Genomic DNA, 22,506 nt, shown 5'->3' with positions numbered 1-22,506 from the left:
GTTTGTTTAGCTAAAGTATCTATTATTTGTATTGACAATATTATGAGTAAATGTGTAGGAATACATTGTTGTCTTAGATCATGCTGAAATAATTTGATATGTGTACATGATGTCTCTTTTGAAATATGGCGTAACGCTGTTACGGGCTGTAGCGATGCAATGGAATACTCTGGAGTAAAATGAGCAAATAATAATACACTGTTTGACTTTTCTTTTCTTTTCGAATGAAGTCTAAACAAGAGACTTGATACATTGAGAAGCATGTTTTGAAAATTCTTCATAAACCAATGATTCAATTAAGAGTTTAGTACATATACACCAGCACACAAACTCAGATACACATTTTAAAATACATGTATAACCACAATGTATTCTTGTCTTTAACAGACCTTCATATAAATACTGTCACAAATGAACATTCTGGTTACAGTCATCGGCACTTTGAACCATAACGTTTGCAGAAAGACAATAGCTATGAGCGAACAATTCTGACATTAAATAATTATATTCATCATATATTGATACAGTGATTCTACTTTAAGCATCAAGCTGAATATTAACACTATCACATCAGCATTGGGTGACCACCACCTAACAAACCAAACGTGGAACAGGTAATCTGCTTGTGTGGGACACCACTAAAATGTAGCTAAAAACTGTGATGTAATAACGAAATGAAAAATTTTTAATATATTTTTTGGCCATTGCATATGTTTTTAGTCCATTGCAACTACGACATAATTAAGGCATAGAAAAATGTTATATAACATAAAAATTTTTAATGGGGTTGTCAATTTAAGGTTCACTTAGCTGTCTCTTTGAGTGCAGATCAGACGTGGAGTTATCATGTTGTACAGTTTGAAGATCTTCTCAAAAAGAGAAAACTTCTTTGTTCAATGCCTATTCTGTACGTGCACTTATTTGCTATTAAAAAAACTAAACTTCTCTTTTAAAAATGTATTTTTAAGCTAAACAGTTTATTATGTTTTAGTGACTTTTTATTCGGCATGTTGACATGGGAGGATAACCACCCGATCTACGGACAGACGTCACAGCCTCAATGACTGAATCACTTTTGTCTTCTTATACATTGGAAGTCAGGCTTTGTTAAATAAACAATAGCGTAAAGAAAGTGTTTCTTAATGTGACAACTTAAACCGTGGGACATTTTCTCAATAACGTGCGGAACAAAGCGTGAAAATGCTGTTGGACAACACAAAGCGGGACGGGTGGTCACCCAACATCAGGATATTGATCTGCAAACAAAAATAGAGCTATTGATATTCCATCAAACCGTTGCTATGCAATACTTTGGAAACTAAATCTTTATACAAGTTCGTGGTGTATGTGAATACTGGGAAATACATTAAAATCAACCAATGAATTACATTCACTTATTTCTCCTTTCTGACATAACTGATACATATGTCAAATATAAACAGTGAACGCATGTTCTCATGGGTAACTAAAAAAAGAGATGATATAGCAAGATCACCCTCTTGTGGTGATACCGATCCAACCGGAGACCTTTCCAGAAATGATTCACAATGCTCTCATTTATATATAAAACCACAGTGGGAAATTTTTCTTACACACGGACGGACATGTCGGGATTGCTTAAGCTACTCAACATACTATGCTATCAGAGCACAGGGTTATATTTAGGTGCTTTATCATCTGTACAGCAGCCAGAGCAAACAGACCATTGACACCTTCACACTGTCAGCCACAGGCACTTCTCATGGAGTTTCACAGTCTATCATGTATTTCTGTTGCCTCTTCTCAAGACATTTTAAAGCCAAATGACATGGTAGATGAAGCCTGCGGCTTCCCAGTTTGGCTCCTTTTACATCCTCTGAATCTCAAAGAGACGCACATCAGTGTCATACCAGATGGGTGGATCCACGTTACTGCATTGAGAAAAGAGAATGTTAAACTTGCTTTACCTGCTAACGAAATATAAAATACTTCAATACTAATTCAAGTGTGAACCTGTCTACGACATTTCTACCTACAATCAAAGGAAAGAAATAGAAATCATGTTAGCAGCTGTTCCTCTGCACAAAGGTCATGGAATACATGGACCACACATGCTGATAAAATGTTTGGCTTGAATATGCTTCTCTAGATAATAGCTTATTGAGTTTAATTATAGTTCGATTTAATATGAAGCCTCATTTTAAAACTATACTTTTAATGGCATAATTACTTCTTATTTTCATTAGAACACATTTATCCTGATTTAAGTCACAATACATTAAATGCAACTTAAATATATGTCTTGTATTAAAGGGACAGTTCACCCCAAATAAAAAATTCTGTCATCATTTACTCACACTCAAGTTGTTCCAAATCTGAATAAATGTATTTTTTCTGATGAGCATGGAGAAAGATATTTGGAAGAATGCTTGTAACCATTGACTACCATTGTAGAAAATAAATCTTTGTAAACGTCTTTGTTCTGTTGAACACAAAAGAAGACTTTTTGAACAATGTAGGACAGCAAACAGTTCTGGGGCACTTTTGACTAACATTGAATTTTGTTTCTACTTCGGGAGTCAATGGTGTCCAAGAACTGTTGGGTTACATGCATTCTTCCAAGTATCTTTCTCTGTAAATGACTTCCAACCACATTCTTAAGTCCTCTAGTGTGACACATTTCTGAGTAAAATGTTATATTCATTATAAATGAACTATATAGATATTTTTATATTAAAATATATTTCCCTTCATTACATCAGCAGACTAAATTATTTCTGAAGTGGGACCAATTCTGTTCTTCAAACCCACAGGGTCTCTCAGATCCAGGACAGAGGACCAGCCCATCACAGGACACACAAACAGATCCATGTGGTAATTCCAGTTCATGCAAAAAATTATTAGTTTAATTAATAAAAACAATAATAAAAATTATGCACATCATTGTTAATTATGATTTTGTCTTTAAAGCGGCCCTGCAACGGTGTTTCATGCATTCTGACTTACTTACTATGTTAAACGTGTTGTTTTCTCAAGCTTGACATGGTCAACTTGTCGAGTTTGACGTAGCATTTCTGTGCTCGATACTCTCCCCCAGTGTTCGTACAGATTTCGGAACTCGTTATGTAACACTTTTCTTAGCCCCTAATTGGACAATTCTCCCGGAAAATCACGCGGCACGCCCACGCATCAACCATGGAGAGCGGGAGAAGGAGCATGCGCACAAGTCACTTTTACTTGTGTACAGGAGAGAGAGAGAGAGAACGGCGTTTGCAAAGTTCAGCTGTGTTTGTCTGTTCACTGCATTTGAGTGATGATGTTATATAAACAAACGGTAGATATAACGCTGGATTTGAAACTGAAGCGCCGTTCCCAGCCCTAAACGATGCCGGACATGAACCGCACAGGGTAAGTGAAACTGATGTCTGTGTTTGGTGTACGCACATGCTTTAGTTCCGCCTCCTCATCTCCCCACACGCGTAACATGTTTTTGGAAATAATCGTACAGCTGTATCTGTCTTTCATAAATGTGATCAAACTAAAGACTGTGGATATTTGAAGGGTGCGATACTATTCAGTAAGTCCTCAAGAATAACATGAGATATGCGGAAGCTCTGTGTGTTATGGCCGCTTTAAGTTAGAAAGCACCCATCAAACAGAATGTGTAAAAGTAAATGCACAAAACAAATGTAGAAAAATGCTAACCGCAGGTAGATGACTCCCCACATGTACGTGCGAAACCACATGGCAGTTCCTGCATTTGCCTGATATTTCCTGATGAGAATGGGGTGAGGCACAGGCAACAAACCCACTAGAGTTCCATGCTGTAGAAACTTCAGGATCTCAGATTCATCCGTCAGACCCCTGAACAATGACCACACAGTCAGATTTCACTGCAGAAAACCAAGGACGTAACAATCAATGCATCAACTCCTTCCTTACTTGTCAATGCAGATTTTTTCCACCTGTGGCACCAGAACCTGCAGCAAGCGCATGATGGTCTGAAGTGGAAGTTTGCTCTTCCAGGATAACACCTGCAATATAGCAACTGCAATTAATCCTCTTCTATGTTTTACACTGTTTGTAACTAGAAAATCCTGGATTTTACAGAATATATTTGTAAATATCAGCTTTGTATTGAGTTCGGCACAAAACATGATACTGGGTCTCACTTTTGAACATTCTATTCCAAATCAAAAAGTAAAATTAATCAAAGTTGAGCAAATCAACATAGCTCTCGCTATTTTTAACCCCCTAGAATATGTTGTTTTTGGGGAACTAACCCTTACAAATGACCCATGTTAACATTTCCAGGTGTAAGTAGCTAAGGTAGCTAGATCTGATGAGAATGGCTGAAGATCATCTTACCCAGTCAGGTTTGGGATTCCAGTGGCTGACAGTGGATGATGATATGCTGGACAGACGACTCCTCGCCATCTCCGCCTCAGTGTAGAAGACGTCCTGGGAAGAGACATCCGCAACGTTTTCACTTCAATTCTAAACTTGTAGATTAAAGTTATATGTAGGCTGAGGGTGAGTGATTTCTGACCTCAGTGTCTCTTCCTGAGACGGATTCAGTGTCGCTGGCTCCGGCTGCACCGCTGGGCTCTTGGGTTTGGGGGGATTCCATCTGGGGCAATGCAATCATTGTGCCGTCCTCTGAAACCTGGGACTTCTCTGTCAGTTTATCAATGCCTAAAAAGAATTAAACTGTGTGTTAAAAGCCCATTCCTAAGAGAAGAGCTGAACTGTATGTATGCTTTTGATCTCAGCTACCTGGCATGGCCACCAGACTGGCCTTCAGAGTGCCCGGCTCAGCGGGAACAGCCGGGCGCGAGCCCTCCATGGACACAGTCTCCTGTGAGCTGGTGCGAGAAATGACGTCTGGAGACTTCCTCTTCCTCTGTAGGGCCTTCTGAATGGAGGCGGGGTCAGACGGCAGGTTGGCCAGCTGATGGAAAACATTACGCTTTCGGATGATGGCGTACACCAAGTTACAGTTACCTGCGGCAAACGTTTCAGAGACAAGTGAATTAAATCAATAATCCCGATTTGGGTATTTTAGTTTTTGTCAATACTGGTATATTGTGACGGCGCGCACCAAGACTCGGGTGGCAGCGTTTACAGTTTTCTAAATGAACCACACAAACAAAACAACCACACGAGGTTTACTTTAATCGAACCTCCAAAGTGTTGACACACCTCACAGGAATCTTACCATCGAACTGGTACTGAATGATGTTATTGAAGGCCTCCAGCAAGAAGAAGACCAGATGATGGTTCTGAGGTGCAGAAAACAGGAACCAGTTGGTAGAGAAAGCCTCGAGCAGATGCAGGAGCTTGTTGGCCGCCACCATGGAAAGACTCTTTAGGTAGGGAGATACTAGACAAACACAAGGTATTAGGAAGAGGTGTGAAGGGAAGCTATACCGTTACATTTCTCTAAGCAGATAAAACGTTCGGGACCATTAGAAGATGTCTAGCTTGATAAGTGGCGAGACGGATCGTGAATGATCTGTGATCCGTAAGGATCGTGCTCGACGGTTCGGAACGCATGTGAGTTCATCGAGAGTAAAATATAATTGTAGAGCGCATGCGTGCTCTCTCTCTCACCTGGACAAGAACAATGTGAAAGCGCATTCTCGTGTATATATTAAAACTTAAAACTTCAAGTAATGTTGTGTTGAGTCAAAGACGCAAATGACGCGATCCACCTGCAAACACGCACAAACTTGAGCAACTTTGAAGTGCCACCCACTCATATTTCAGTAACGTATTTGAGAAGACCAGATAAAGTCAGTCAAGACAATAACTCCATGATCACCACCTCATAACACCTGTCACATTTATAATCTTATCTCTAGAGATCCTTTTGTCAGCTGTTTACCCTGACTGTACGTTTACATAATTTGTATTTGTTGTACATATCGTCTTATTTATAATGCATGCATACTGTGTGACAAGATAAATAATAACCGTTTGGAAACAAGGTTCTCCATCAAATTAATCAGTTGATATCCTTGAGGTATTTCCACAACTTCATTTTTATAAAATTCTCTAAATAGCTCATAATATAATAATAAAACTATGATGAGCATTTGCAATCTATTGTGTGCTATGCTTTAGATTTCAGCTAAATGACAGTAAAACTTCGGGCATGAAACTCTAGATGGCGCAGTCCTAAAGTCTAAACCAATCTGACATACTAACTTTTACCACATGGTAAATGGTTCCTGATTGGAATCTTAGCTAGTGATTGTCGTAGCTTCAGAAACCCTCCTCCTTCCCCAGCTCCACTTGTATACATCAAGGTGATCTTGTATGCTATACAGGTTTATTAATGTATGTTATATGTGTAGCAGCTGCAAAAAGCAGCATGTTGTGGATGAATTAGCAGTAGCAAGTCTACGTACCTGCTCCGCCGCAGCAGCAGCAGCGTAGCAGATCTATTCCACCAATACCAAATACATTTATATGTCATGTACACTACCATGCTAAACCCTGCGAGACTTGTCATGACAGAACTAATATTCAACCAACTATGGTAGATTCTCTCAAATTTCTAAATGGCCTCCATTAGTCTCTGACAACTCCAGTATAATGGTGAAGTGTAACCGCACACAATAAAATCTCAATACTTACCATTCACCACGATAGTGAGCAAACAGTCATAAAGAGGCTGTAATCTCTGATGACCGCTGGTTATTATCTTGTGGAAAACCTACGGAAACAATACCAAATGAATGAATTTAGGAAAATTCCTGGTGATATTTTGCACAATTCTTCTGTTAAAAGACAGATTATTTTCTGCATTATATTTAAATATAATATTCTCTCCATTGATGACAAATTGATGGTGAATATTCTTCCATGTTGAACCATAAAACAGATCATGTATGTGATTTACCACAATGAGCAGGTCGGCATGCGTGCCTGTGAACACAGGAATGTCCATGGGTACGTGAAGAGAGTACGGCTTATTCAGACGCACCCCGAAGTTCCTCTCTCCACTCAGCAGCAGAAGAATAAAGACACCGATGTGCATGAGACCCACACGTGCTAAAGGATAACATACATGTACTTCATTACACAATCATTCAGATCTTCACTTTATTTGATTAAGTATCAATTTTTCTCACTGGCGTATACAGTAGGTGGCACACAGCACTGACTACGCTCATCATTAGGGTGGCCATTTCCATAACACCAAAAAGGAGGACACTTTGCGGCATTTAGTGAGGCAAGAATAACTGCATCTGGTGTACTCGCAAATACAATACAATTTTGTCTATCATATCGATGGTATCATGATACAGTGATTCTGAAATAGCCTACTCTTTTCATTGCCAGACAATTTGATCTACGACACATCTTGATGTAGACCTTTGTGTAACAGAAGAGTCAAAAAATTTTTGTTCACAGTATTTGTATTTATTCAAGACACTCCTGTATGACTGGTTATGCTTGACTGCATGATAGACTTTACAAAGCTCTGCAGCGGAGATTTTGTCATCCTGAGGTGATGTTGCCTCTCGAAATTAAGACCTAAGGGAAGACGTACCAGCAGCTCGTCGGTTACCTTTATGTTTTTCAGTGCTGGCATGTCGGTCAATGGCGGCTTTCCCTTCACTACTAATGTCCACTTCACAGCGACATAGTGCGCAAAATCCATGGAAAGCATCTCTACTGCATTCCGGACTAAATGATGTCTGACGTTTCGGCATGTTAAGGTTATGATGTGACGTAGCCAGTACGTGGACTCCACCTCCACGTCGTGAGACTTGTTTACGTTTTTAACCAATTATATATCAGATATTTATTTGACACCTCTTTCAGACAATCATTTGTTTGACCGGAGATCTTACGGCGTCAGACGCTATGCTGCTGCGTCCCAATAAAGGTTTTATAGTGCGTTTTTTAAGGCCGATTCAGCACAACTCCGAAAAGGAGGACAAATGGGTGTCCGGCTTGAAGCTGCGCCGGACGCCGGAGAGGGGCTTAAAATCCGGACTGTCCGGCCAAAATCCGGACGTATGGCCACCCTACTCATCATGCAGCGTTACAGTCAAATCACAAATAAAATGGTGATATACAAACACACTTACACTGGTCAGCTCGAGCGTCGTTCAGGTAATACAGTATAGGCACTAATATGTCCAACACGTCACTGCTTTTCAGCACGAAGAACAGAAACTTCTGCAAAGAGAAAACATGAACGCTGTGAAATATTCACATGATTTCTTTTGCGGGTGACTTAAAATCGACAGGTGCACGTCGTACTTTGTTGAAGTCGCAGAGTTTCCAGAAGAGGACCAGCAGTTCCTGGTGAAACTGGATCTTTTTGGTTGAGTTGGGCAGGTATGTTTGAGTCAGAGGGTTTGTCAGCAGGCGAGCCAAACCTTTCAGGACAAAGTCATAATCCTGCAGGCACATCAAAGGACGTGTGACGGATGTGCCAGTTCATTCTACTGGCTTTCTTTCCACATGTTCCCTTTGCTTGTCAGTCAGTGCAAAGTTTTCTGCAAAACTATTTACATATTTACAGTATCTCACAGAAGTGAGTACACCCCTCACATTTGAGTAAATATTTTATTATATCTTTTCATGTGACAACACTGAAGAAAGGACACTTTGCTACAATGTAGTAGTGATTGTACAGCTTGTACAACATTGTAAATTTGCTGTCCCCTCAAAATAACTCAACACACAGCCATTAATGTCTAAACCGCTGGCAACAAAAGTGAATACAACCCTAAGCGAAAATATCCAAAATGGGCCCAATAAGCCATTTTCTCTCCCCGGTGTCATGCGATTCCTTAGTGTTACAAGGTCTCAGTAGTGAATAGGGAGCAGGGTGTTCTTCACATTTGTTTCCAGCGATTTAGACATTAATGGCTGTGTGTTGAGTTATTTTGAGGGGACAAAATACACTGTTGTACAAGCTATATACTCACTACTTTACATTTTAGCAAAGTGTCCTTTCTTCAGTGTTGGATATAATAAAATATTTACTCAAATGTGAGGGGTTTACTCACTTCTGTGAGATACTGTATGTACTTTATGGGAAATATCAAGCCATTGTTCATTTTTTTATATACTAAATGAGTATATTTAAAGTCTGCTAATTTGGAACAAAAAATGTTGTACCCTAATGCACTTAAATTAGTAGTGCTGAGGTCCAACTAAAGACTTACTGAAGTATATGTGATTGTGCTAAAATGGCACTATGGCAGGTATACTTCTTGCATTAAAAGACTGATATTATTAAAAAAATATGCAATTCTTATCAAAAATTCTTATCATTTCATGGATTTAATATCAAGAAATGTGCATTGTGTACAAGTACTCCATATAAAGATGAACTATCATTTTATATCAGTAAGTCAGTTATCAAAAATCAATAATGTCCGTAAATATGTCAAAGGGATAGTTCTCCCAAAAATGAATTACTCGCTCTCTAGTTGTTTCAAATCTTTATACATTTTGTTGTTCGGTTTACCCAAACAAACCCAACATTTTGCCATCATAGTAGGAAAAATTACAATGCTTGACAAAAGTGCCCCAGAACTGTCCTACATTCTTCAAAATGTCTTCTTTTGTGTTCAACAGAACGTAATTATTCTTACTATAGGAGTCAATGGGGTTCAAGATCTGTTTGGTATAAGCATTCTTCCAAATATCTTTCTATTTGTTCATCAGATAGATCTGGAACAACTGGAGAGTGAGTAAATGATGACAGAATTAGCATTTTTGGGTGAAGTATCCCTTTAATACAATTAAACTATACTTAGTATGAAAGAAATGTATTTAAAATGTATTGCTTTTTAACTAGGGTGCTCATAAACGGGTTTATATAGTACCCTCACTTGAAACACGGTATTCCTTAAAACACGACTTTACACACAGATTAAATGCTATCAGCTCTCTGAAGACATGAGTGAAAATATTTTGTTTATGGTGTGGTAATGCTGAAATGTCGCTGGTATCGGCTACTATGATAATCCTCCTACATAGGGTGGGATTGTAGTTAAGTGCAGTTTTTTTAATGTGTATGGTTGCTATGGTTACAAGTAGACTTGAAAAAGCATGACACCCGCACAACATACCTCCTCCCTGTGGATTCTGGACAAATAGTTGACAAAGAGATTATTTGGACCAGTGGACTATAAATAAAGAGAAACACAGTATACATTACACATTGTAAACTGTACGGACATCTAGTATGTTATCTATATATTCTGTGATATATCTTGATGTACTACTACTTTTTCTATAAACCGTTGAGCATAACACAGCAGTACACAGTGTCTCCGTCTTTAACTCTTGTTCAGCTTTGTGTGTGTGAATGGATGTTGTGTACATTAGGGGGTGTGGTGTGCTTACATCCTGGTCCTCCATGCTGGAGGGGGATGGTGGGCGGTACGGCGGTCCTCCCTCGTGCTCCAGGGTCACGATGAGGATCTGCACAGCCTGCTCCACCAGCTGCTCGCGGTAGTCAGAGAAGAGCAGGTGGTTGTAGGGAATCCCATAACCCACCGGGTCATATGCACACACCACGTTCAACAGGGATGTGAAGAGAGGCAGAGCATGTCTGTAAGGACAACAGATGTTTACATTTCCTGAAGAAAATCAAAGCCACAATCTAAGATTGACAATACTCCAGAGTATTGCTGTGCAGTTGCTAAGGTGTTTTGAGTGCATTTCTTTGCTGTGCCTCCGGTATTCTGGATGTTTGCCAGGTCATTTCCAGGTCGTGTCCAGGCTGGTTGCTAGGGTGTTGCTGTCAAGTTGCCAATGTGTTCTGAGGGGTTACTTTCTTATGCAATTTCTGGAGTGACCTGTATGGTTGCTAGGGTGTGTTGCTATGGTATGCAAACTAGAATATTCTGGCTGGTTGCAAACTGGCCCAAGTTAAGCATCTTTGACATCATGTTCTCAGATTCCCCTTCTAGCATTTTAGAAATCGCACACATCCACTCAACAAGTCAACCGACAGATGAAAGCATTTGTGTCTGCAGCTCGATGCGGGACAGGCTATCGGCAATACTCATACAGTAAGTGTGTGCAGGTGTTTTTGGGGCACTGTGTGTTTGTGCCGACCTGTTTTCAGTGGAACAGAAGAAGGTGACCCAGGGGTTGAGAATGCTGTTATCCGATGTTGGAGGCAGGTACATGACCTCTGAGAAACAGGTGAGCAGTAACCTCAACAGCTCAGTCCTACACACAAACAACAGGCGATGACATAAATGGATAGCTTGTTAAATGACCGATCTTACACACAGAATGGCTGGAAAAACTGGTTCAGGATTTTAAAGCTCTCGTGTGGTTACTGATTGAAAGGTTGCCATGGAAACTCAAATAAAGGCACAGGCCCGTGAGACTCACTCACCTGTTCAGATCATGGATGTAGTTGAGGGGGGGTGACTGAGCAAAGCCCACTCCGGCCTCCCAGATATACTCACAGCTGTCCAAAGACTGCATGTCCTCAACCGAGTCCTAGAGATGACAGAAACACAAATATTCTACATTTATTTAAATGTACATATAAACTGTACAGAGGTACAACAAGAGACATATCATTACAGCATCTATTACATTACACAAACACATTAAAAGGGCCTTCAAAGGGCCAACTTAAAAATGTATGAGATTAATAAATAACATGTATTTAATGCAACTGATACATTTACCTAAAGTTACATAATTTCTTTGGACTGGATGGAAAAAGTCAGTACACTATACATTCATACAGTCACACAACAAGCCCATTCATCAGTGAATTATGCAGAAAGATTTTCTTAAATGTTAAATCAAACTAAGGTGGGATATTTAAAGTCAGCATGAAGTTACTAGTGTTTTCTTCTGAATCGTGACATATATCTTAGTGTAAAGGCTTCTTGAAAGAGTTTTCATTTATCAGCAACTTAGGTTTAACTTTCATATTAAACTCATTTTAAATAATATGTATTTTTAATGCTGTTTAATGTTGATATTAATAATAGGGCTGGTAACAACCCTAAATAATAAGCTGTTGTATAATATAGATACATGCACACTTGTAACTGTCTTTGATAAAATGTCATAATTAAAGCAATGAAAATGAAATAATGACACTTATATGTCCATTTCAAATGTAGGTGTAAGTAGGTTACAATATTTCCCTTGTGTGTGCTTATGATAGACTCACAGGTCGTCCTTTCTTGTGGCTGTGAATGGTGAAATCCGGACAGAAGAGCAGGTCGGCCAGAGCCAGTAACAGAGACTCAGCCAGTGGACGAGCTCCTTCATCATCATCTTCTTCATCATCCATCTATCCAGAAAAGTGATTGAAATTCATGACTCCTTTTACACAACTCCACAACAGCTAAGAAAATCCATTATTTCATCATTTTTCTTTCTTTCAACGTAAATCCAGTGTAAAGAAAATAAAGATCAAGTTAAAGGAGAATCTAGTGTTGATGCTATGCCATGAACCCCATTGCAAACCGAACTGAACCAAACCGAACCATGGCTTCAAAACCAAACGGTGGCATTGGTATTTTGGTAAAGGTAAAAGTCATTAACTTTAAAGTGTAACTTTATCACCCAAATCATTTGAAATAATTGTATTATCCTAGACATTGATTGAATTTAAAGAGACAAGGGAATTATATGGATTACTTTTATGATTGATGCATGGGCTTTTTGGAGCATCAATAAATTGTCTCTCATGTAAGGACATATAGTGACAGCATATTGTCATAAATAAGTTATTCAAACCTTTTCAAAATATTTATTTTATAGAATTTTTAGAAGCTAAAGCTGTCAGTAAGCAGCTGATAAATTGACATTTCGATATTACTTCAGCTTAAAAAATCTCTGCAACAGCACCTTTTAGCAATATCTGTTTGTGTATACAGTGTGAAGTACAGTGTATGTATCTGTATCTGTACTTTACTGATGGAAAAATTCATCTGAGAGGACTTTGTAATCCTGCACTGCTATTTTTAACCCACTTAAATAGAAGCTTGAAGTAACACAGTTGAATATCAAGGAGATTCCATTTTGTTGAGTTGGTGGACTTTGGGCTTTATTACACGGCTTGTTGGAATGCTTGATTCTGATTGGCCCGTCGCAATTTTCGCAGGTTCATAATTCCCAATTCCCAAAAATTTCTTGTCGGGTACCCGCTGCCTGTACATTATCCCATACATAATACCAGATGTGGCTCAGCAGGTTGAATTGACCAAACCCTCTTGTCTCTGTTATGCAAGCAACATCTGTCTCACCCCCGCTCTGCCAGCACCAGGGATGGTGGACCAGAAGAACCCTCTCCAGTCCGGATCCTCAAAGATGTAAGGCAAGATTCGAGAGAGCATGCGGGTACAGTTTAACACAACTTGCTTCTCCTTTTCTGTAGGACAACCCAACTCGGCTCCCTGAACCAGCTTCTCCACAGCCTGCACACACACATATCAAAACACAGTCACATCCAAACCAACGTTTGACCAACACAATCAATTGTGAACGTTACATTGATTTTGAAATTGATTTAAACCTGAGAACCTTGCATTTGTTAATTTTTCCTGAAAAGTGTGCTTCTATTTAAGACACATCACACTTTCTTTCATATTTTGTTAAATGTCGTTCAGACATTATTAGCTTTGACCTACGTGTTCAAAGAATTCCCCCTGATCACAACACCCAATAGAGTAAATATACAAATCATTTCTTTACCTATTGTGCATTTAGCATCAACACAAAGTATAAAGCAAACCTTCTCTAAAAGATTTCTGTTTGTTTCTAATGGGCAGTCTCAAAAAGGAAGGCCAGGGATCGAGACAGGAAGAGGAAAGTGCCAGATGTTTTCCTGTCTCACCAACAACACAATCAGAGCTTGAACTGATGAAGCACGCATTCTAATGACTGCATGCTAATGGATCATATGTAAAGAACAAGACCTCACATTTTATTATTTAAAAACATCAGGATCCATTTTTAGCACTGGACGGCAATGAGACAGTACCTTGTAACACAGTGTTGCCAGATTGGAGGGCGATTCTTCCCTGACAGCTCGGATCTCAGCAGCGGGCACCAGGGCAAACACATCCTGCACAGTGGTGGTGGTGTCAGCCCAAAACTGATCCCAAAATACATCATCTGTGGCTTCTACAGGCTGTGGCGGGAGAGGAGACAGTTCTGATACAGTATCATATCTGTGCTAATATTCATTCATTGCAACATTTGTTTATTAGTAAAACAGTTTCACCAAAACGAGAAGACCGTATAATGAATTTGTGTGTACAAATACACTTTGGAAGGGGAAATGTGGTGCGCAGAAGTGCCTATTAATAAATACTAAACATTGTATTGCACATGACACTGTACACTTCTCTTTGGTAGATAAAACACTGTAGAAAATGTACATTAGGGAAAATAATGTTACTCTACTTTAGCTAAAAGGAATTAAAACATTTACAAAAAATAAATACATAAACTAAATGCTAAAATGTGATTAAAATGCTGATCACAGAACTTCTTGACATTAAAACATGAATGTCCATGTCATCCGTTTAACTTATTATGTGTTAAAATAAAAATTGGAGACGTCATGTCTGGGGGCAGGGTCTGTTACTGTATGCGTCATCTTAAACTCACTCACTGCACTCTCACTTTATGTTCTATATTATGTTCCATCATGTCATGAATAAAAAATAAAACGACCAAAAAAAAAATCTTGTTTTTACAACCACGTGTAGTTATTAGGAGTGTTTCGGTGTATTAGGAGTATTAGAAACTGCGAGTAAAAAGTCATTTAAGATACATTATCTAAAAATCATACATTCTCTATAAAGAGTTATATACTTTTACTTCTCGAATAAATATGTATTGTTTCCCAAATGTTTAAGAATTTGAATACATGTCTTAAAGAAAAGAAAACCAAATATTTTAATTTGTTTAAAACATATTTTATTTTGCTGTTACATCAACATGTAGTCTAATAATATGATATTACTATAATGAAGTAACATAATGGAAAAACGAATAAAGCCTTAATAAGTAGATCAAAATGGACAGAACTCAAATACAAACAACACCTGTCAGCTTGACCATTTTGAAGGAAAATATTACCGCCGTCGCTTTATCACACACACACAAACACATCTGACATGTATGTATGTATGTATGTATGTATGTATACATGCCAAGGCTTTATTTCAAATGACTGTGTGTTATGTATATGTAAGATGTTGCAGCGGTCTGATCGACGCAGTCTCCATCTGGAAAACACAAACACACGCTCGGAAAAACACCCTGCACTAACAGCAAAGGCACAAACCTGTGTTTTTGTGGTCAGCTGTATCACTGCCTTCCTGAAATTCAGCTTCGAGTCCGTATTTCCCATTTTTCTGATGTGATCGTTTAATGATAAGGAGCAGCTCTAATCCCCGTCACCTCCTCCTCCTCTGCGTGTGTCATCTGCGTGCGGAGGAGGTGCTGATGGTACGCAACACCACAAACTTCCGGGATGAAAGCATACAATCCCGACTCTGGGCAAGGACCATACGGCGCTGCACAAACTAGTCAGACCATGACACAATACTATCGCGAGAGTCATACGATAGACATGTGCTGAGACACTCTCGCGATACTGTGACGAAAACCAGTGTTTTTTAAGTGCACAGACTGCCAAACCGTGCAGTTTATCTCATCGATATTAATTAGGTTGTGTAATTGGGCGCTTTGAATGAGTTACTAAGGGGAGTCAGGCTGAGAATATTAATATTTCAGTAATTGTAATCCGCATTAATAAACCAGAGTAGCGACATTACATGAGAACCGAACTAGTTTGTGTTTTATTCAGTCTTAAACAAATAGTATGTGTGCTGAAGCAAATAAAGAAGGTAGCAGCTCGGCAAATAAAGTGACATCACCGCTTTGTCAACCAATCCTGCGTCTTTCAAGTGTTTATCGCGCATGCGCATTGTCGTGTCAATAACAGCAGTTGCGGCGGTTTGTATTGTATCGCAAAGGCTCAACAAATAGACGGAGGACCAACAGAACTTCACAGAAAACATAAATATAGTTGTTTCGTTTATTAGGAAACGATTTAAAGAAGCTTTCGACGCCAGCGAAGTAACGTAAGGTAGAATATAAGCCGCGATTCACAGCTAGCGCACAGCTAAAACGAGTCCAGCTTGAAAGATTTCTTACTGCAGTGAATGTCGTCATCTTTGTATCTGATTCATATATAAAATAACATATTCGCACTTAATTCAGAGAACAGTAAGGATTTGTATGTGTGCGTTAAATGGGTGTTGTCCTGCTAGCAGAGGGGCGATGACGGTACAGCATGACACAGCAGGCTGTTGATTCCAGTAAAAGAGCTCATGCTACAGACTTAACTCACATCAAACATACAAGATCTTCAGTAGCTAGCCTGGGATTCAGAGAAATGCTAACAGAAAACAGGTGAGTCAACAGATTCTTTACAATATTCATTCGTCAACACAATTGAATGCAAACGTATTCATCCCCGAGCAGCAGTATGAGCATCCAGAATAAACGAGACAAACACAGACAGGTGAAGGTACAAAGTGAAATTTCTCATAGATTCAGGTTGACTTTAGCCTTAAACCTTGATTTGCAGGTCAATAGAAGGCTATACACCAACCTCTCATATCCGTACATGTAGAATGGATAAAAATAGAAAAATACTCATTATAATCACAATAATATCTGCTGTGTTCCGTCTTTGTCATAACTGTAAGGATGTTTCTTAAGGAAGTGGATTTCATGAATATGATCTTGTACAGAAAGCGTCAGCGGGCTGAGGGTGATGATGATGTCCAGATGCCTGAGGCCAAAAGACTGAGTTCTGCTCTCAAGACCTCTGAAGCTGCCCGAGAATCATGGGAGTCAGAGGTAAGAGACACGGTCTCTAGTGGATAATAATACTACGTAGCTCTCAAAGTATAGTTCCCTGGGAGAGAGGTAATATAATTAATAATATCGTTGTTGTAAAGTTCTGCTCATGAATAACCGATCTAGTGTTGCTATACAGTCTTCCAGTAGCGAGTGCAGTTGGATGAGCAGTCCGGAGCACGCCGCCGGGAGCAGCAGCAGCAGTTCTGGAGTAGACGTTATGGGGCCCCACAGTCCCCTCGGTGCCGCTATGCACGCGGACCCTGTCCACCTACTCTCCTACCAGCACATCAACCGCGTCCTGAGGGAAGCCCACTTCCACAGCTTGCAGAGCCGAGCTCATTCCAAGCACAGGTGACTTTCAGGGATCTTTACGCTTCTATCCATTCCAAGCCCTAGGAGACAGGGTACCACAAGTCCCACATTCACAACTGCTCCTCCTGTCTACATCTCTCCCGGAGCTCATGTTATGCGGCTACGTCTTTGAATGGAAAACATGCGCTGGTACTGTAAACTTATCGACTAACTAGAGCACCGAAGTGTTCATCGTAAGCAAGCAATAACAGCAAGGTGACTATGATGCAAACTTTTGTGACATTCACACTGTGTATTTTTCTTGTTCAAGCAGCATTGAGAGCTGTATTCAAAATAAATGCACAGTTTGTGGGGATTGCACTTGGGATATTGTATTTAATTTTTTGTTTTTAATATTTGTTTTTAATTAATGATCATCGGACATGTGATGCAGACCATTTGACGATTCAGCTTTGCACAATTAGGTGGGATACAAACGTGGACACAAAGCAAAGCAAGACTATAAGCAAACATGCCAAATGCACTTCTGGCTGGTTTGTAAACATCATTGGATTGCCGTAACTAATGCATACATAATCATGTCAAGAGAATATCAAAGGCTGTGTGCTGACCGTAATATAGTGAAAATCTGGATCTTCTCCTCCTATTCATCACTAAAGCTGACTGCCCATCCAGATATCATCAGGCCATTGAGACCCTGTTCCAACTCAAATTCCATTTGAAAAATCCTTGTTTAGTTTACTATACTTTTGTATTGAAAGATTAACATTACATTTTACATTCAGATCATCTACATTTCTAAATAAAGATGGACATTCTTAAACAAACCGTTGTGTTTTGATATATTTGCATGATGAAGCTGTAATGTAACAACAGTGCACAACCATAAGATAGCAGGAGTAGAAGTATTTATTGCAATTACATAAAAAGAGAGATCGACCGTTTTTAATTCGCCAAATTTCCAATAAAAGACATTTGCCTACAGTCACAAAGCAAGATCCAACAGAATTAGTGGTCAACCGATATCGGTTTTTTAATGGTCGATGCCGATATGAGAAATTTAGAATAAGAAATTCTAAATTGTACAACATTTAATGAGGCAACACTTTAATATATTGACAATTAGTGCAGCTAATTGTTAAAAAAGTTTAAAGAAATAATACTTGACTAATAAAGATTTGTCTGTTTTATCTCTGTGAAAACAATACAAAACCACGACAAAAAGCACAGCCTGCATATGCTTATTGCTCCCTGAACTCTTTGTAAGTCGCTTTGGATAAAAGTGTCTGCTAAATGACTAAATGTAAATATTTGCTTGGTGGCATCTAGCAGGGACGTCACTAGGCCCCCTTTACTTGGGCATGTCCCCCATTATAAATCTCCTGCAGTAACAATTTCAAGTTTAAGTATGAACTATTTTGTTTATTTGTAATCATTGATAACAGCGGCAACAAACAGATCTATGCAAATCCATGGGATGAATGTGACGACACACTATGAAAACTAAAGTAAGTTTCTAAATAATATCAATCCTCTTATTTTGACTCGATCATTAATAGCCCCTGTTGATGGATATCAGAATTTCTTATTCTGCAAAGTTTGAGAGAGGTAGGACTTGATAAACTACCGTACATCCCCAGCCAGTCAGGTCTCAGACATTAGAGGAAAATGTCTCAGGGAAACCTTTGTCCAGTCTGTAAAGTTGCATTGTTGCTTAGAAAAACATTTGTGTTCTGTACTTTCAGAAATGAAATTAATATTGAATCTACTAGCTCTAGTTTAGGACATTTCATTAAAAGTTGGCTGTACCTACTGTGCTTTTACAGTTTTTTTGTACACTTCGTTGTTTGGACTTGGCTGTTTAACCAGAAAATGGTGTTTGTTTTAGATAAAATATGTTATTTATATTAGTTGAAGCCAATAATATCAATTAGTTGAAATTAGTTGAATTGTTTCTTGAAATATTGTAATTATAAAGTCTTGAAAAGATGTTATTATTCATTGTTATCATTGTGTAAGTAATACAGATGTGCAATAAACATTTCTCTCATCTTTTATTACTTCCATACAGCGCATACAAATATGTCAATAAAGTCTATGTTAATTATGTTGAAGACTCTCAAATATTTTGAGATACATAAATGTTTACCTTCCCCAGCAAGGGAAGTCTGTATAGTGCATTGTGTTGCATATTTCTTGCATTGCAGGTTCTTTAGAAAAAGTGATGGAGAGCTTAAGGTCTGGCATGTAGCTTAGCATCAAAACAGAATAGACTAAAATATACACCCCCAGTCCACACATTAAGTTATAATGTGGCTGGATATTAAATACAAATAAATAGGAATGCAAACGTATTATTACTTAACATAGAGTGTATGTGTCTCGTTCAACTCACACAGGTCTCCTGCAGGGATTACAGTGACAGGTTCCTGAGTGCGGGGGGAACAGTGTCTTTTTCGTAAGTTACCAAAAGCAACACATATCTGAGGCAGAGCCGGTCGCGGGGTTTGTGAGGTCAAATTTTTTTCCGTTTGTTTTAATTATATTTGAGTCCCCAGTTGTAGTCACCGCTGGGCTGCGGATATGACGCCTAACGGAACTGTTTGAAGAAGACTTTGCTGCACGCCGGAGTGTTAACTGTTACACACAACACGACATCACGTACAAAGGGAACGATTAACGTGACCAGACCGGATGTAACAGATAAGGATTTTTCTTTTTTTGTCCAATTGTTTTTAGTCTTAGGAAAATTCCATATTCATAAGAAGAAATGGGCACAGTCCAAACCAAATTTTGAACACCTCTTAGCGGAGCTAAAACAATATCACACTACTGTTAGAGATCTTAAAAATAGAAAGGCTATTAAGACCGATCTTGTACTCTCTAAATATGTTTAATTTGCACCCATGTAATTTGGTCTCGTTTTATTTTTTATTTTGTGGTTATTGTTTGTCTTGTATGCCTGTTTTAGTAGTGTATTTTATGTATCAACCCTGGCATAAACAGATGTTGTTGTATTATATTGTTAATACTGAATAAAAAAAATAAAAAAAAGACCAGACCGGAGTATCTATCGGCCAAACGGAAAGATTTATTCCGATAATAAAAAGTGCCCAAATGTATGGGGAAATACTCCACGAGTATGTGACTGTTAACTGCATTCCGAAAAAACCCTTTGCCCGCCTTACCACAGGCTAAGTGTAATAAATGACGTAGGGAACAGAAAGGAAATGTTTCTCTGAATGTGTAGTGAACGAGTGCATGAGGGATGACCTGATGTGCTTCAGTGAGTTGTGGGGAAAGAGGATTTTAATTAAAGGAACTACGTGTTCTTGTCTTGTCACATTGCGCCGCATAACAGATTACACACACATTAATGCGCCTCTGGTAAGCATGGTCCCCCGTTTCTTCACTCCCATTAAGAGCCCAATCCTTCATGATAGATGTGCCAAAATGACCCTGGATCAGTTGATCAGTGGGCTGAAGAGTACAGAGCTTTGATTTTTTATATATATATTCTTTTGTATTTTGTAGAACAGAGCAGCATTTAACATGGTGACTTGGCCCCAGGAATTAAAATAATTTTGCTTTCTCGGAATATTAAGTCATTTCTTTTTGGAGACCAAAACATCTGTTTGTCTGTGCTAGATCATTTAGACACCCATAAAAGTCCATATGTGACCCTGGATTATTTTTACGGAAGTACTAAAGCAACACTGGAACATTTTTAATAAAAGCCAAAAATACATTGTATGGGTCAAAATTATAGATTTTTATTTTATGCCCCATAATAATGCCCTACCCTAAATATATCAAGACGGCCTGGTACAGCGCTTCTGATTCACAACTTCACAGGGGACTTTAGCAATATTTAGATTTTTTTGCCCCTCAGTTACCAGAGTTGTATCTCCACCAGATCATTGTAAACAAACAGTAATTTTACAGAATTTTTCTGTTATTTATATATTTAAAATTTCAAGAAAAGTTTGTGGAATATTTCTGGCACCCCAGCTGCTAGAACATTTCAGTTTTTTAAACAAGATTTCTTTTTTGCAGTTTATTTTTTAAATACAGCCAAAAACTATAAAATTACTGAACAAGACAACACATTTACAACTATGTGGGGAAAACTATTTAATGTCTTTATATCCTATGGTTTTTCAAGAAAATAATCTGTTTTTCCAGTTTACAGAAAATGTCAGTTTTTTACAGTGTATCCGTACAAACCATACATCAGTAGAATTGTTTATTCCACTTTCAGATGATGTAAAAATCTCAATTTCGAAAAATTGACAGATAAGAGCCTAATTCAAAGGGGAAATTATCATTTATCATTATAATTTACAATTGAAAGATTCTTTAAAATTAGATGTCTGATTGGCAGGTCAAAGGAAGTCAATTGAACACAAAAGTCTTTTAGCTTGTATGCTTTTAGCTGTCTGTCTTTAGACTAAATAGTTTCCTTTCAAAGCCATTAGGTTTAAACTCAATGGTGCAAATCATGTCTTTTTTCACACCTATGCTATTGTTTTGATCACACACACAAGTTTCTTTCGGTAACACCAGTAGATGGCAGCACAATTCTTTAATTGTGAAATGGTCACAGACGTGAATGCTGTGAAGTCGATACTTATTGTTATACCTATGCAGTGTGTAAATAAAACATGTATTACTTCTCATTCATAATAAATGCATTCAAAGTTTAATGAATGAAACGTTTTCTCCTCCGGTGTCTTCAGGTCACTGGCCCACACACCAGCAGGAGATGAGGAGCAGAGGGAACCGAGAGTTAAATCAGCTGTCCTTATTCTCGTGTCTGGTGCACATACGTAGTTTTATTTTTACCATCCGCCATGCAAATCTGGGTTACTCTCAAGGCCTTCTGGTCCTTGTCCCTCTCCTGAAACTGAAAATGGAGGTTTATATGACGTGTATGCACATAGTCAACAAGATTTTTACCGTCTGTATCTGTATTTTTTTTATAGACCGTCTATATGCTAATGTACTCCTAAACTTTTACATTTATATTTATACATTTGGCAGACGCTTTTATCCAAAGCGGTTTATAGTGCATGACAAGGTTAGCAAATCTTATGAGTGTGTGTTACAATCAAACCCATGACCTTTGTGCTGCTGACACAATTGAGCGACAGGAACATAAGTTAAAATAAGCATTTAATACATTGTCATCTTAACACATTTCTGTCCCCCAAAAAACTCTCTTACTTATACCATCTGCCATCAATGAGGTCCATAATACCTGATAGTTCTCGGTACCTGGCAATTGCTCGACTGGCACATGGACCC

The 22,506-nt window shown here is 38.6% G+C and overlaps 2 protein-coding genes across 8 annotated transcripts; one reads left to right on the top strand and one right to left on the bottom strand.

The window, feature by feature from the left end:
- Positions 1-221: 221 nt before the first annotated feature.
- Positions 222-15,444, bottom strand: hid1a (HID1 domain containing a). Of its 2 annotated transcripts, XM_079457407.1 has the most exons (19): positions 15,299-15,444; positions 13,985-14,134; positions 13,248-13,418; positions 12,167-12,289; positions 11,369-11,475; positions 11,080-11,196; positions 10,363-10,570; positions 10,086-10,142; positions 8,260-8,400; positions 8,085-8,175; positions 6,887-7,038; positions 6,622-6,700; positions 5,198-5,362; positions 4,756-4,983; positions 4,529-4,674; positions 4,348-4,440; positions 3,922-4,013; positions 3,685-3,843; positions 222-1,910 (listed from the first exon to the last, which is right to left on the bottom strand). In XM_079457407.1, exons 1-19 carry the CDS (start codon positions 15,362-15,364, stop codon positions 1,847-1,849), a joined length of 2,409 nt encoding a protein of 802 aa, XP_079313533.1. In that variant the 5' UTR covers positions 15,365-15,444; the 3' UTR covers positions 222-1,846. The 2 variants fall into 2 exon arrangements, with proteins under 2 accessions (XP_079313533.1, XP_079313532.1); XM_079457406.1 differs by lacking the exon at positions 222-1,910 and having other exon boundaries at positions 3,572-3,843; positions 15,299-15,434.
- A 441-nt stretch (positions 15,445-15,885) lies between these two features.
- Positions 15,886-19,264, top strand: LOC306894734 (uncharacterized protein). 6 transcript variants are annotated; one of them, XR_013786722.1, is made up of 5 exons: positions 15,907-16,105; positions 16,293-16,431; positions 16,776-16,884; positions 17,024-17,454; positions 17,633-18,019. XR_013786722.1 is itself a non-coding variant. In XM_079457473.1 (4 exons), the coding sequence occupies exons 2-4, from the start codon at positions 16,313-16,315 to the stop codon at positions 17,240-17,242; spliced, it is 447 nt and encodes a 148-aa protein (XP_079313599.1). In that variant the 5' UTR covers positions 15,886-16,105; positions 16,293-16,312; the 3' UTR covers positions 17,243-18,084. The 6 variants fall into 6 exon arrangements, 4 of the variants coding, with proteins under 4 accessions (XP_079313599.1, XP_079313602.1, XP_079313601.1 ...); XR_013786723.1 differs by having other exon boundaries at positions 15,908-16,105; positions 17,664-18,019; XM_079457473.1 differs by having other exon boundaries at positions 15,886-16,105; positions 17,024-18,084.
- Positions 19,265-22,506: the final 3,242 nt, after the last annotated feature.

The sequence above is a fragment of the Barbatula barbatula genome (genome assembly GCF_947034865.1).
Source record: "Barbatula barbatula genome assembly, chromosome: 5".
Taxonomy (NCBI): domain Eukaryota; kingdom Metazoa; phylum Chordata; class Actinopteri; order Cypriniformes; family Nemacheilidae; genus Barbatula; species Barbatula barbatula.
The sequence above is the reverse complement of the archived record's forward strand: the minus strand, read 5'-3'. Positions and strand labels throughout refer to the sequence as shown.